The sequence below is a fragment of the Poecilia reticulata genome, linkage group LG22 (assembly GCF_000633615.1).
Source record: "Poecilia reticulata strain Guanapo linkage group LG22, Guppy_female_1.0+MT, whole genome shotgun sequence".
Classification (NCBI taxonomy): Eukaryota; Metazoa; Chordata; class Actinopteri; order Cyprinodontiformes; family Poeciliidae; genus Poecilia; species Poecilia reticulata.
Genome location: NC_024352.1, coordinates 19,832,362 through 19,849,021, shown reverse-complemented (window position 1 = coordinate 19,849,021; position 16,660 = coordinate 19,832,362). Strand labels below are relative to the sequence as shown.

General features: G+C 38.3%; 1 protein-coding gene across 7 annotated transcripts in view; it reads left to right on the top strand.

Annotated features, from left to right (window-relative positions):
* The window catches only part of nrxn3a (neurexin 3a), a 119,908-nt gene that overhangs the window by 65,634 nt on the left and 37,614 nt on the right, over window positions 1–16,660 (top strand). For all 7 annotated transcript variants that reach the window (XR_532656.2, XR_532655.2, XM_008400154.2 and 4 more), the window contains exons 8-14: window positions 3,427–3,720; window positions 3,883–4,030; window positions 4,937–5,320; window positions 10,645–10,848; window positions 12,330–12,356; window positions 14,964–15,083; window positions 15,307–15,427. Coding sequence is in view for 5 of the 7 variants with exons in the window: in XM_008400154.2 (XP_008398376.1) it covers window positions 3,427–3,720; window positions 3,883–4,030; window positions 4,937–5,320; window positions 10,645–10,848; window positions 12,330–12,356; window positions 14,964–15,083; window positions 15,307–15,427 (1,298 nt within the window). In the remaining 2 variants the exon portion in view is untranslated. The remainder of the gene's footprint in view (window positions 1–3,426; window positions 3,721–3,882; window positions 4,031–4,936; window positions 5,321–10,644; window positions 10,849–12,329; window positions 12,357–14,963; window positions 15,084–15,306; window positions 15,428–16,660) is intronic.

The following is a 16,660-nucleotide window of genomic DNA, read 5'->3' as shown; positions in this document are numbered from 1 at the left end:
GAAAAAGAGGTGGTTCTTTATGAAATGTTGGAAAATCCAATATATCGACTGGAGCAGCGAGAGGAGGAAAAAAAAAAACTAAACAAAGGGGAAGGAAAGAACACAAAGAAAGAGAGGGAGAAAAGGAGAGGACTATTTTCTGTGCGGTCCCTCGGCTCCCTTAGGGATGATCTGATTTACTGTCAAATGTGCAGCTGGATTATCAATATTCTGAGCCAAGACCCTCAATCTATCCTCACATCCAGCAGAGCTGTGGTATCTGAGATGTTCAAATAAAACAGGAAAAGCAAACAGAGCAGAGGCTGTTTGTCTTGTTCATGTCTGTGAACCCACCAAAGACAGACTCCGAGTGTTTCTCTGTCCCGAGAATTAGAGGAGAGAAAAAAAAAAGAGGCCTTCAATTTTCCACTCGAGCAGATTTCAATTTCCACACTCATCCCCCTCCGTGACTCCAGCCTCCCTTTGTTCACGACAACATTTAGGCTGCTGGGATGAAAGAGACTGTTTCTCAATCATTTTTTTTTTCCCCCCATCACTCGATCGAATGGAGACACCGCATGTGTTTGGAAGCAGCTTCGGGATACAGATGAATTAGGAATAACTGGAAGTCTGCACCATCATCTGTGTTTTCCTTTTTGCCAAATGCTTTACTAGACAAAGGAGCAGAAACACCATGGATGAGAAGACAAAAATTAGCTCCAGTTTTATTGATGCCTTTCAGCATTTGAGATCTGCTATGTGTCTTCATTTCATCATGCGAGGTTAAAAACGAACAAAACTTGACTGACAGAGCAGTTTTTGGGTTAAAATACAAACTCATAATTATCTTCTGCTAAGGAAAAAAAAATGCTTCTGCTTGACGGTCTGTTTTCACCATGGTTATGAGAACTAAACCTGCCATTATGTTGACAGAAATTATTTATTTTAAAGGAAAACAAAGCTAAACTATATACATGTTAAAGAGGTAATCAATTCTCCTGACACCAGTTAACTTAGAATGCACTGCAGAGAAAGGACAATGGATGATGTGATATCAATAGGAAAACAATTTCTGTTTCAGATAAACATTAAGGATGACTCTGTGCATCCCTACATGGATATGCAGCACACAGACCTTAAAGCCTTGAGCAAAACAAATTATTCAGAGGTGAATGAGCCATGATTAGACTATCTACAAAAAAAAAAAAAATGAAAGGAAATGTAAACATCATGCATTTTCCAAAAGGATTTGAATACATTTTAATAAATTCCAGATTTTCTTTCAGCCTGTCTCAGGACAGAAGTAGCATAGCATCGTGGAGTATTCTTGTTTATCCACTCCCTTCTTAACAATGACCAACAACTTTGACGCATTTCAGTCCCGTTTCTGTGCTCACCGTTTCTGTGTCAAAAAGTTAAACGATATCCACATAAATATGGACTGTGGACCATTCCAAGCATGTTTTACAAAGTTTTGATTACAAACCAAAACTGCAAAATTTCCATAATCTTTTGCTATCGAAATAATCTTGACAAGTCATTTGTTGCAGAAACCCATGAGAAACTGATCAAAAAATGGTGCATGTTTCCTTAATAGGGATTAGTTTATCTTTAAGTTGCTTATTAGAATTGTGTCATTAAATTTACAAAAATTTTGAGGAGGAAATTGCTTGAAGAACAATAAAGGCACATAACATTGAACACTCAATGTTCTCAAAGAACACTGAAGAACGGATCCCAATCTGTGTAACATGGTGCTTTTTGTCTCCAGTAGGAGCAAATATCTGTGTGTTTCAATAATACAGTTAAATTACGTCTTTTACCGACAAATAAGTATTCAACTGAATGCATCATAATGTAATCTCATCCAGGTGATGCATCATCATAATAAAACTGTCAGAGACAAAGCAGGAAAAAAATGAGGGAGCAAAAACACGGGTGCATGATCTCTCTGTCCTTCATAATGGATCAATAACAAGACTCTCTGTGCATAGTGGATAAACTTCTCTTGTCTCTTGTTTAGTATTGCAGGTGCAAAAAAAAGCTTTTGTGAAAAATTGTAACTACAGCATTAAATGAATGTAAGTAGGTCCTGACTACGGTTTTCTGAGGTAATTCCTTGTCGATCAGTGATTGATCCAGTGCTGGTTTTAGACGCAGAGCCATCTAAGGGATCGGAGATCATGGCTGTCCACTTTTGTCTCGCTTTGTGAAATTCCTTCAGATCCTTTCATGATGTTCTACTGTATGGAGGGAGAAGTAAACAAAATCTTTTTTTTTTTTGTGAGAAACATTTTATAGATCAATGTTCATTTACTCTTACAATCAAGTGCAAACTGGATCTTGTGTATGATATTTTCTATAACGTTATAAACATTAGCATATTGACATATCAAAGCCAACATTGACAGTCATTCCAAAACCCACAAACACTTTCACAACCTCAGATACATGATCCAAATGCTCATCATGAGTATAAAAAAGAACACTATGCAAATCATAGTCACTAGTGGGTTAAGCTTAACATATTTTAAATTATGTCTCATTCATTTTATTGGGGAGTGGAACAGGGATATAACCCACGGGATTTTTCTGAATAACTTTGCCATGTAATGCTATTTGCTTCTTCAAGTTGTGAGAGTTTCCACAAGAATTTAGTTTTTCTCTGTTGGTCCTAAAAAAAATTCTGTAATCTTTGATCCCTCAGCAGGCGCAGTTGTTCGTTGTGAGATCCCCACTCAGTCTCTTTTATGGATTTAACTCTCATATCCAACACCAACAGATTTAGGCATTAATATTTATGCTGATAGAAAGACCTAAGAGATTTTGCTCTGATAATTTTCGTTGAAGTCTTTTGTCGTTTGTCATAAATCTGTTTTAGTTGCAGATCTTCATCCAAAAGCTGTAGCTTCACACAGTGAGGAGGGCTGAGAAGAGCTTTACCTCATCGAATATTTTGCTTTATCACAGGGCTTGCTTGTTTTGGGGAAATAAACTGGCAAAAATAGCCAAAATTGTTCCTACATTACCTGACTTTTGAATTGGTCTTAGTTGTGTAATTTTCATCTTTGGTTATTTTTATTTAAACTGTTTAATATTGTGACGATGTATGAACACTGACATAAAATACATCTGTCATCATTATTTAGAATCCTTAATAATAGGTTAAGCCATGTATTTTTTCAAATGGAGAATGTGTCCGTCATTATATAGTCTGAATAGGCATGCTGTTAATTAACAGGAGCTTGAATAGAAATTCATTTTCACAGATGACGACTGTATTCATCTGGAAAACCCAGATAATTATTATTATTTTTTTAATTCTTTGTCTAATTGCAAAAACATAAATTGAAGTGACGTTGTTTTAATGTCATGCTTTTGAGCTGGTGGTGACTTCATTGCTGCATTTAGAGAAGAATACCCAAATCCATAATTTACTCATCACAGGTGGTGTACAAGAACAATGACATCCGTCTGGAGTTGTCCAGGATGGCTCGGATTCTGGATCCAAAGATGAAAATCCAAGGTGAGGTGTCCTACAAATGTGAGAACGTGGCCACGTTGGATCCAATCTCCTTTGAGACTCCAGAGGCGTACATCAGCCTCCCCAAGTGGAATACCAAGAGGATGGGATCGATCTCTTTCGACTTCCGCACAACTGAGCCCAATGGACTCATCCTCTTCACTCACGGAAAGCGCCAGGAGCGCAAAGATACTGCTCGTAGCCAGAAAAACACCAAGGTTAGTTTGTGACCCCTGAAATATATTTTATTTACATTTTTACTCCCATTTCTATAATGTTCCTCTCACCGTGTCTGCAAATGCAGGACGTTGCTAGACCAAAAAAAAAAAAAAAAAACATGCTGCTTTTCCTTATTGGTGTGTTCTGGTTTTCCTGCACAGGTGGATTTCTTTGCTGTGGAGCTCCTAGATGGGAGCCTGTACCTGCTATTGGATATGGGCTCAGGGACAATAAAGGTGAAAGCCACCCAGACAAAGGTGAACGATGGGGCATGGTACCATGTGGACATTCAGAGAGATGGACGCTCTGGTAAGCAAAGTAGCTGTTTGTAGAAACGGGAATTGCTGTCGATGAGTTAGACTCACTGCCTTTATAATTAAGCACTCAAAGGGAATGGTCAGGTTTTGACGTAGTATATGCTTGCCAGTTTTGTCCAAGCCCACTATGTGACCCCTATCAAACTTTCTTAGTACTGATAATGTGTTTCCCAGAAATCACCTGTCTGCAGATCTTCATGTTGTTCTGAATGTCAGATAATTGAGGAAGTGCCTGTAAGTCTTACGCCAAGTGGTGCTGGTTGTAGTCACACATCAAATCATTCACATCTACATGTTCAAACTTAAAACATCTTAGATTAAAATGGTCAGACTTTAACCACTATTTAAAGAAAATATTAGTAAAAGTGAAAAGTGATGTGTACTTGAGTCAGTGACTTAGACTCCAATTACACACTGAAAGCTTTTTCAGGAAAGCCATATCCAGTAAAGTTTCAAATCAGGCATCTTTTTTTCCTACTTTGCTCGGTGTACCTCTACAGTTCTTCATATTCTTTACAGATTCTAAATATCCTCATAAGACGAGGGCCTCACTAATATTAACCAATTGTTGAGGTTATCAGACAAAAAATATGGACTTTTTCTAGCAGCAAAAACTTCCAAACGCCTAAAATTGAGTTTTTAACTCTATTAGGTCCAAGACTTGATGCCTTGGCTTTTAGCCCCAAAGAAGCACTGCACACCCCCATTGAAGCGCCAGAACTAACATTTGAAATTCAATGGTTCATGTATCAAATGAACTAATATTTGGAACACTCAAAGTATTTTCTGCCCACAATGTCAAACCAGTGGTTGTGTGGAGAGCATAGCACTACATTTTTCTGACGTGTTGCTCCAGCTGTTGTTTTTCGTTAACCTGTCATATCCCTGACTGCCTCAGGTACCATCTCTGTAAACAGCAGACGGACGCCATTTACAGCCAGTGGTGAGAGTGAAATTCTGGACCTGGAGGGAGACATGTATCTGGGAGGCCTTCCAGTTGACCGCTCCAACCTCATTCTGCCCACCGAGCTCTGGACGGCAATGCTCAACTACGGCTACGTCGGGTGCATCCGTGACCTTTTCATCGACGGTCGCAGCAAGGACATCCGTCAGATCGCAGAGGCACAAAATGGTGCCGGTATCAAACCCTCATGCAACAAGCAGCAAGGAAAGCAGTGCGAGAGCTATCCATGCAAAAACCGGGGAGTCTGCAAAGAGGGTTGGAACCGATTCATCTGTGACTGCACTGGCACCGGGTACTGGTCACGTACCTGTGAGAGAGGTAAACTGGGGTTTGGATTTGCATTTTGTGTGCCTTGATGTGAATACGAGAGCAAATTATAGCTTAAATCAGAGGGAATGTGGTGACACAGCAAAGAAATGTGGCCAAAAAAGCAGAAGGCGTTAAACCGCAGTAACGGTCTGAGATTCAAATTTACACGTGACATTAAAATTACGTGCACCGAGTTCAAAAATACCCTCACCTGATTACAGCAACTCGTCATATGATTGAATATAAAACATGACTTGAAATGAGGAGGAGCTGAGGAACAAATCCTGACAGGTTTTCCTAAAATAGGATATCCAAATACACATAAAGATTACTGCAATCCAGCATTAAAATCAAATTAGATGAAAAGCTTAGCTGATACCGGTAATCCAGGTTTTGTTTTTTGGAGTTTTTTTTTTTTTTTATGCTGCAACTCAAGTCAACCTAGAAACAACGTTATTAGCTCCAATCAGAAAATGAAACCTCTCTGGCTACAAAGTATCTATCAATGTGCCTCATCATAGGCAGATTGTTAAAATGCCTTGATTTTTAAATATTTTTTTTATTTTTACCTTTTACTTTTTCCATTTCAAACCAAATGATGGAAGAATATGTTTACATCTACCTCGAGTCAACTAAAAGCTTAAGGCAAACAAGTCACCACCAAAATAGACATGTTTTGCTCTCAATGTTTGGAGGCTGTGTGCATCCTGCTGCTGTGCTCTGTATAAAGCCTTCTTATTGATGTCTTAAACAAGCGAATCGTAGATTACAACACACTCTCACCTGAGTAAAAATGTTCTGCTCTCCTTCATCCTTCTGCCTCTTCATAATCTCACCACCGTCCGGCTTTACTGCTGAGCTGACTGCAGACGTTGTCTTCAGAGAGATGTAAATTAATTCCTAATCCGTTTACAGCTGACACACAATTTTTTTTCTGTTCAGCGTTGAGTCTCTCCTGAATTCACCACACAGTTGTAAAGAAGGTCTTCCCAAGGCCAGGAACCTACTAGGAGAAAAACTTTCACAGTTAATGAACTCCTGTGAACAAATCATTTGGCGCACAACAGCCACAGTTGTGGATCTGGAATGCTTCTCTTTTCTTATGTTGCTTATTAAATTAATCTCTTTCCTCAAACTTTTACTCACAAATGCCCCATTATGACAAAGTGGAAAAAAGTTTTGAGTGTTTTGCAAATTTATAAAAATAGAAAATCCAAATATTTTATTTATTTCTGATGACCAGAGTTTCCGCTTGTATCAAAAGGGTTTTTTCCATCACATGAGGGGTGAAATTTATCATAGTATCATTATAGTTTAACAACTTATTGTTTTAGTTGTATTGAATAATGACTGAATAAACAGAAAATTGTGGTTTTCTGACATTATTAAACTGAGACATATTCAGAAATATAAAACAATAACCAATTAGGTTGCTGAATTTAAAAAAAATGACAAAGAGAACAAAATATCTGAACCAATTAATCCCTCATGAACCGAGTTGTGTTTAGACAGGAACACGGTCTATGAGGACGACCACAGACTTTACTTGCCACTCCATGTCCAAGAAGTGGACACTAGCTGTGATATAGCTGTCTGCTGTCAGCTCAGTCTACAGTTAGAAGTGAGAGCGACACTTTATGTCATTAGTCGTGTTTTCAGTTCAGCTTCCTTCTTGTAGCATTCCTCTAAACGAGAGGTTATGGTTGTTCTTGGCAGATAACTTTGCTTCGGCATCGTGTCTTTTTCCATCATATTACTTTTTTTTTTTTTTTGCCCTCCACTTTTCTGTCATTACATATTTGCCTTCATAGCACATCAATAATTGTTGTTGAGACTCTGCTCCGCCATGCAGCACGGCTGAATGAGTACTACTAAGGTGATAACTTACGGAGCTTGTCAAGCGATTTTATATTTCTAAACAGAAACTGTATAAAGTGCATGCTGCATCCTATGTTTGAACAGTTTCATTTTTTATGTTTTCTGATGCCTCCACCATAATTAATTATCTTACAGCTGATTCCACTTAAGGTAGGTAGGGAGTGGTAGAGAGGCAAAAAGGCACATAACCTTGAGAAACAAAATACTCTGGTCTGATGAGACAAAGATTGAAACTCTTTCGTGTGAATGCCAGGCGTCTTGTTTGAAGGAAACCAGGCACGGCTACTCGCTCATCACCATTCTGACAGTGAAGCATAGTGGAGGCACCGTCATGCCATGGGGATGTTGTGTACAAGCACCATTTGTCCATTTTCATGCTGCACTTCAGACTGTCAATCAGAGAAAACTGTCCTGTACGCCTGATTAATTTCCTTCTTGTGCTGAGACAGTTTATTAAAGATTGATCAGAGATGGAAACCAATACATCCCTAACCTTTCAAATTGTTCACATTTCTTTAGCATACCAAGTAGCCACTTTCTGATCATATCTACTAATTAAGTTTTTTTCCCCCCTGATTTTCCCCATCCAGTAGCCTACTGAATAATACTAATACCTCTGACTACCATGATTGCTTTGGAGGGGAGAAGACGCAGGTCATCGTGGGTCAATCTGATTAGAAACATTTTCTAAAAGATTTTAAAAATTCATTTCACTCTCAGGAGATATTATTTGCCTTCCATAATTTGATGAGTGAAACCAGCCCCTGTGTGTTTTTCATCATTATTACATCATTATAATCTTAAATAAACTTTGGCCCTCGTATTTTTTTCTCTTAAAGGAAATTAGTTGCACTTTTCTACTGTCATTATTAATAATTTATAAAACTCCAGGTTTATCTAAAGGGAGCATATTATCATTATTTAGTTTTTGCTGGTATTGCATGTTACCCCCTGATGTCATTTCCTGCTGCATCAGAAAGGATCGGATATTTTCCTGCTTCTTCAGAATCGGATCCGTCATGTCGAGCTGATTTAGTCCTCTGGTAATAAAGTGTTAAAGTAGAGCTGAGGATGAGCAGCAGCAGCCAGGCGAACTGTGAAGATGGACGAAACCATTTGCATTTGTATAGAACTGTGCATTTAAAGTGAGCCGAAAGGTGTAGGGTCACTTTTCAGCCACTGTGGCCATGAGGTGATGCTTGTTTTTGCAAAAAGAAAACTTCAGTCATGATAAACTGTTGGTTTCATTTCTGCACGTCAATAGAAATGAAACCATTGTGGCCAAGAGTCATTATCTAAATCCATTTCAGAAAGAGCAATATATAAGAGTCATTCTTTAAAATACATTAGTTTTGACAACCATTATTTATTTCTGATTAAAACCCACAGCTCAGTTCATTAGAAAACTTTAGTAACATTACTACATATGATCAATAAAAATAAAGATTTTACATGAGATATTTTAGCCTGCTGAAACATATGTCAAGCTATACTGTACAGCATATGTATTTAATACTTGATAGGCGACCTCTTTACAAGAATTACTACTTGTAGTGTGTCATGGAGGCAAGCAGCTTATGGGACTGTTGAGCTGTTAAGGAAGCCCAGCAGCCTTTGGTTCATCTGTTGGGTCTGATGTCTCTCATCTTCTTCTTGATAATACTTAACCCTAACATTTTTCTACCAGACTCTTTCTTTCCATTTAACTTTCCATTGGTAGATTTGGATGTAGTAATTTGGGAGCTTCCTTAGTGGTAACATGTTGTTTCTTATCCTGCCTCTAGAGTGTAAAGTTCAAGTCAGCAGTCTTCCCATGATTTGGGTCAAGCCATATTTCTATACCTGAAAATACTTTTTTTTTTTACTGATCTTATTTAATATTTTTTAAATTGTGAGAAATTGAATTCTGAGCTTTTATTACTTGACAACCATCAAAATTGACAGAGTTCAATTTATTCTGTGTTAAATCTGTATAATATGCAAGCGTTTTCAAATCGAATTAATGAAAAAAATAAATAAATAAATAAAAAAATAAAAAATAATAATAATAATAATAATAAAGAATTATTGTTTGATACACCTGTACTAAGACACAGTGCATGGAGGTCTTAGTCAGTGCATTTTAAGTATATTAATTGTGCGGACACCCTCTTTTCTCCATACTAGTACTGTTCTAGTATGGATGCAGCTGCTTGTCTCCCAAGCAGTTGCATCCAAGTAAACATGAAGTGTCGGACTTAATCTGACAGGCCACATCGCAGCTGGAACGAGGGCTTAAATAGTAATGCGACACCTTCTCAGTCTCAGCTGCCTTCCTCTACCCTATCTGCAGAAAAACATGTTGACAAAGAACATGTCGAGTCTTTAATTCAAACCTGATAGGAGCCTAATTTTTGTGCAAAACACTTAATAAAGCTTAAATGATTATTTCAAGCCTGATTTTTTAACGTTTAAATTTGCGATTTGTTTTGGCAATATATTATGGCAAGCCGGGAGATGGACTTTGTCTCCCCCAAGTGGCCTTTTGACACCCCTACACCCAACTGATCATGCAGTAAAAGGGAACAAAAGGACATTTAGAGGACACCTAATGCTTCAGCACAATGTTAGATCATTTATCATATTAAATTCTTGTGACAAGAACAATAATCACGTCTGATTCATTTCAGCAGAAACCCCCAAAAGGAAACCAGCCATGCTGTCCAGCTGGGGACAAACAGCACCTGGAATAAACTAGAGCTTTCAAGGCACATTTGTTAAATCCAGGAAACAATAAATAAAATGTTAATAAAATGTTAATTTAAATAAATGTACTGTATATAAGCCTATCTTTTGTGTAGATACTACATATCGGAAAACACTAAAGAGGATTATAAACGTTTTTTTTTTCTTCTTTATGTTAGAAGATTTCAAACTCTGCTAAAAAATTCAAGATTTGAAAATGGTACAATTTTTTAACCTTTTCTCATGTTTGTGGGCATTTTATTTGGATTTTATGTGACAAGTGTTTTAGAGTTAAAAATATGCTGGAACTCTTGTTTATAGTGATCTGTGGACAGTGTCAAAGGTTTTCGAACCCTTTGATCAACAGACATTCTGAAAAAATCTAAACATGATAAATCTCAGGATTCTACGTTATAAAACATAAGATTCTTTTGACTAGACCCATGGTCCTGACAAACATTTCAAAGGGACTGGAAGAAAAGCTGTTCTCCCAGGTCAGAGGTCACTAACTCCAATTCTTGAATGCCAGCGGCCTGTAAGACTGAACTACCTCCTTGGGATGTCAGCTAGTTTTTCAAATGCTTGATAATTAACCATTTATTTGAGTCAAGTGTGTTAAAGCGGGAATGCATTGAAAAGTTGCAGAGCAGTAATCCTCCAGAACTGGATATGCTGATCCCTGTTGCAAGGGAAAGGTCAAGTTCATCATCCGTCTGGTCTCTCTCCCACAGAGGCCTCCATTCTCTCCTATGATGGAAGCATGTACATGAAGGTGGTGATGCCAACTGTCATGCACACCGAGGCCGAAGATGTCTCCCTGCGGTTCCGTTCACAGCGGGCCTACGGCCTCCTCATGGCCACCACCTCCCAGGACTCGGCCGACACACTGCGGCTCGAGTTGGATGGGAGCCGCGTCAAACTCACAGTCAACCTAGGTATCGTATAACCAAAACACCTGCAGCACCAGCAGCTCTTTCTTCATTCATTTGCCCCCACATCTCCATCTTCGCCATGAGACGCTTCACCTTCCAGGGGTAACGTCTCCGATTCACTGCTTTTCCTGTCTTCTATCATCCCTTTAATTCTTCCAGTGACCTTAAATTTTGAAATAGACTTATAGTTTACATTTTCTCTCTTGTTTGCATGAGTATTAAAAACAGTTTCTGCACACAGGTGTTATTCTATGGCTAAAACAATTTAGATAATCTCTGACACAAGAAATAGAATTTCTTCACAGAACCATTGAGACAGTTGCAGCACAAACACTCAGAATATCCTAGCTTCTGAGTCTATCAGTGAGAACAATTGAATAAACTCTTTCTGCATTTCTCACTAACTCCAGATCATGTCTTTTGTTTGCTAACAACAGTATCTTTAATGAACTGTGTGCTTTGTCAGTGTCTTGTTCTTTCCATTCTCCTGTCAGCTTCATTCTTCCATCATGCTGTGTCAAAAGATGGTATTCACCCCTTCAAAGGCCTTAAGCCTGCGGCCCGTCAGGCGAACAGCCCGAGAACAGAGCCCAGCAAAACCTGCAGCTGGCTGCGACCCCATGAACCTCCAAACACTGAGGTTCTTATTTTAATTTGTACAGTAAATGCTACATACATATATCTGTCTTATAGAACATTTAGGATTGATAGTGTTAACAGGTGTTAGATGATCTATAAATCCCATTTAGATTGTTTTCTCACTGATTACATTTATACCCATCAGTTATTAAGCCCCTTATATTTCCTTCTCTGCTCATAATAGCCTGTAATTTCTTCCTAAAAGTGTAGATCTTCCCAGTTTGAGCTCCTGGTGCAGCTTAGGACCAAACATAGTAGCCGAGCAGCGCTCCATACTTCACAACTGGGGATCCTGTGCCTCTGTATGGTGCTGGTGCTGATTGGATCGAGGCTGTTTGCTCCCACTTTTCTGTTGCGGTTGACGACACATGACCCACCAGCCACGTGGTGACCAACCCACGATGTCCTCACAGCTGCTGGCAGCAGCTGGACAGGCTTTGCGTTGCATCGTTAAACTCTATTCTCTCCGTGAAAAGCTAATCAACCTGCTTTTCTCCTGCAAAAATCTGTGACTTGGAAACAAAAGAATGCAGCAAACATTTAATCTCTGCCATTGGGTTGGAAAAGCCTCGTAGCTGGTACCATAAGTGGCCATTTTAAAGTAAAGAAAAAAACGAAAATGTTAAGCCTAAACTTTATGAAAAAAACTAACTCTTTACCTTCCTCTGTCTATGCTTTTTTTCTGATCAATTGGTATGAAATTAAAGATAAGAATCCAAGGAAATAAAATGGCTACCCTCCTGCATGTGTGCGTCCCCGGAAGGGTGGACTTCTTGTTTTTGGATGTCTGCAGCTATAACCTTGAAGGATGCAATTTCATCTGTCATTTATTCTTCCCCATCTAGACTGTATCAGGATAAACTGTAACTCCAGTAAGTTAACACTCAAGTTTCATTTTGTTGTACTTGTTGTCTTTTCTTCTTGTATCTGCTCTGCACTGCCTTCCACTTTACTTCAACCTTTACTATGTGGATGTTGAGTTTGTGTCGGTTTTGAGTAAAAAAAAAAAAAAAAAATTGAGATTAGAAAATGTTCCTTTCGGTTGACATCTGAAGGGGTTTTAGTCTTAATTCTGATATTATTTATTTCAATAATTACAAACAAATAACCAAACAAAACCAACCTTTATGACAGAAGAGTTGCAGGACACTGCCCATTTGAGGACCAAAGGTTGGGATTGCTACTTATGCCTTACAGGCTCAGTAATGGTGGCATAGTGAATGAAAACCTTATTAATGCAAAGGCTCAAACTAAAGGCATGTTAATTAAATCCCCAGGATTATAAAAGAAGGAATTTTATCATCTTAATGTCATCCAACTTACTGCATATATCTGTGGAAGTTTAAAATTCTTTCTAATCTTAACACATAAATATTCAAGGTGATCAGTGGTGATCCTGAAACTAAATTTGTTGGAAAAGCAGTGCAAAAAAAAAAAAAATCTGACTATGTCATGAGGATTCCTGATCCATCTATCAGCTGTTGATGTGTGTTGGTTCTTGATGCTGTGCCTTCTGAGGGATAGGAGGTCAAGGACTTCCAGCCTTCGCTTGCTCCATGAAATTCACTCAAATTCCTGGAGTGGTTTAATGATGCATTATAGAAGCAGAAATATGGAAACCCCTTCCAGTCTTTCCATGCTGGAGATCTTATGATACAAAGTTGCTTTTTTAGGTATTGCTGTATTAAAACGACACATGGATGTGCATTACCAAGATAGTTAAACTGAAACAAAGCATACAATACTTTTAATTTAAATATCGATCATCGTTACTATACAAACTGTACCAACCTTTCCTAATTCCGATTGCATGTTGAATATGACATGTCTTTTAAAAGTAAATAAATTGTCAACTCTTACCAATGCAAAAGAACCGTTTATTCTATGCAAATGTAATACCAGAGGGATAATATTTCACATTGTAATCTTTGGTGTCAACCCGTTGGACCCTTCGACCTGATTGTGTATGCATGTCACGCACAAGAAGGAGGAATTTCTGTTAGCAAAACATGGTATGGGTTTGGTTAGCATAGCCCTTTTGGGGTCATTTCTGCGATTTCCCGCTTTAGCTTTTTTGACTAACTGCAGGGACATCAAAGATTCCCAAAGCAACGTCCCTTTCACCACTTCCTCTATGACTGACATTGCTTTCCAAAGCCAGCCATGGAGCTATTGACCATGACTTCAATCTTGAGGGTGTTTACAGTCATTCAGGCCAATAACATCACAGATGTTTCTGCTCTGTGACTCAAATCAACTTCTGATCACTGCTATTATCAGAGGTAATAGCATCCAAAGACTCTTCACAAGCTGCACACCTTCTGCCCCCTGGCTACATCAGAAAAAAATCTGTCCATTAAAGTAATGAGCAAATTTGGTAACAAAGGGCTAATCTTGAGTTGTACAGGGATTCAAAGACCCCCTCAGGAAAGACAAAGAGCAGCAATTGTTGATAGAGGGTAACACCAGCAGAGTCTAACACATGATGACGAGTCAGGGATATTACCAGCAAAGAAAAACCATCTCTTCCATTGATCGTACAGAGACTGAATGGACCCTGGAAAATGATATGAAATGTTATACTTCCAAAGTTCTCTCCACGAAACTCCAAACAACACCTGACTACTTGGTCTGAGTTCAAAGTTCGACCGTCAGTCGAACTCTCCTGTAGTGTGTACAGGTGTAGGCTGAAATATGGGATCTTATATCTAAAGTACCCCCTTTTGTCCCCTTTAAAAAGAGACCAATACCCCAGTCTACCAATCTTAACGCCACTAATCCTGAAATATAGAAGTTATGTCGGCTTTTTAAAAGAGTCAACCCAGCAGCATTAAGAGCCTTAAGAAGCTTTACGGGAGCTCTAGAGTTAAACTGAGGTTAAACTGAGCTGTGTTTCCAATTTTGATCATACCAGTATGATTTTCACTTTGATTTGTAATGTGAGTTAGAGCTAAGCTTAAAGAATCGGTGGTAAAAGATTACGTTGAACCTGCCAAGACATATGCAGCACAATAATTTAGTTAAAATAACTGCTTCTTCATCTGATCTTTAATACAATTGAAGGTTTGATAATAGTGTGGATATTCTTTAAGCATTTTTTATCATATATCATATCAAATTCTTTAAGCATTTATCCAAAAGTTATATTTTCTAAGCAGTGTTTCAGTTAGTTTCAAAATGCAGTTGGAAGAAGACTTCTGTGGGCCTGTAATGAGTAGAAGCATTTTTCCCTCTCTGCTGCATAAATCTAATATATAATATGAACGCATTGTCAACTATTTTGTCTTTTTTTTTTTCATTGTGTAATTCACTGATTGAACCAAACCTTTGTTTCCCAAATGAATTAGATCCATTCTTGGATACATTTCCAAGTCTCTTCATAGCGTGACAAGTTTGTGCCCAGACTGACTGGTGGGAAGACAAAGGTTTGGTTTGAGGCTCACTTTGTCCTTAACTTTGTGACTGACCATTGTTCTCAGGCAAGGGACCGGAGACCCTGTATGCCGGGCAAAAGCTCAATGATAATGAATGGCATACAGTGCGCGTGGTGCGTCGGGGCAAAACCTACAAGCTAACGGTTGACGATGATGTAGCAGAAGGTACTTAATCCTGCTTCAACTGGAAATGTTCTCAGTGTTGCTTTTTTCAGTGTATTATCACCATGCTGGGGTGTGTTAGCTATGAAGCATTCCTCTAATACTGTTAATGTAATTTTTTTCCTTAAATCAGCCCTTTTGTGTTAGTGTCAGACAGAGTTCTCTTTTCTTTTCGTTTTGTTTGTCTTTCTTTTCAACCCATCCCCTGCACCCTCCCCGTCTGCAGGACAAATGGTGGGCGATCACACTCGGCTGGAGTTCCACAACATCGAAACGGGAATCATGACAGAACGCCGGTTCGTTTCCACCATCCCATCCAGCTTCATCGGTCACCTCCAGAGCCTGAGGTACATTTTGCCGTCATTTCTACTTTAAATGGGGAGAGGAAGGCAATATAAAAATACATTTCAGACTAAATCCTGTATTCTATCTACTTCAGAAGTCAATACATGGACATGGACCTTGTAATGACGTCTCACTTAGGATAGGTGCCAGCCAAGGTTTAAATTGGGCTGGGGCTCTCTAGAGATGGGCCCCGGAATAAAAGGGTGACATATTTGAAGAAACGTGTCCTCTAAAAAGTTAAAACAATACCTAATAGCAATTCATTTTTTTTATAATTTAGAGACTTAAAGGCAGTGAATTAGCTCTTCACTAAAGCTACAAATAGGATGCCAACTTCCAAATCCTGTCAGCGCAGAGACAGGGAGACAAAGACTTGTAGCCAATCATACAAGTGGTGGTGGAAAGAGCTACTTCCTCAGTTGACTAAATCTAAAAACATTTTGAATCCAATAATGTTAATCTGATGTTAACCAAGCCACTGACACTGCCTGACCAGAGTAAGTAGGTTATTCATGCTTTCTGAACAGTATATGTACTCATGACAAAAATAATGAAAGAGTTAGCAAATAAACCATCACATTTAAGATTGGAATATTCCATAAGAACAATAAAAAATATTTGGTAACACTTTATTTGAAGGGGTGTGCATAAGACTGACTTGACACTGTCATAAACACAACATAACACCTGTCATGAACATAAAGAAGTCTTTATGAATGTTTATGACAGTTGTCATGAAGCGTCATTCGGTAAAAAATGACACGTTTCATGCAAAGTTGCTCTAAAAGTTGCATTAAAAGTCCATTAAAAGTGCCAACTTTGCATGATTTTGTAAATTATGATAATTTAATGCAAAGTTGGAATTTTTAATGGACTTTTAATTCAACTTTTAGAGCAACTTTGCATGAAAAGTGTCATTATTTACCAAATTACATTTCATGACAACTGCCATAAACATTCATAAAGACTTCTTTATGTTCATGACAGATGTGTCATATTTATGACAGTGTCAAGTCAGTCTTATGCATACCCCTTCAATAAAGTGTTACCAAATATTTTAATACACAAATGTGAGCCTAATGAAATACTTGCTTAGTTTTTTTTTCTTTCTTTCTTTTTAGAGTGGCATTCAAAAGTCTCATCTTTAAAAAACAGAAAACCAAAATCCAGGGAAGAGCAGGCATGGGAGCTGAGAGATTCAGCACTTTTCATTTAACCATCTCCTGTATGCTTTT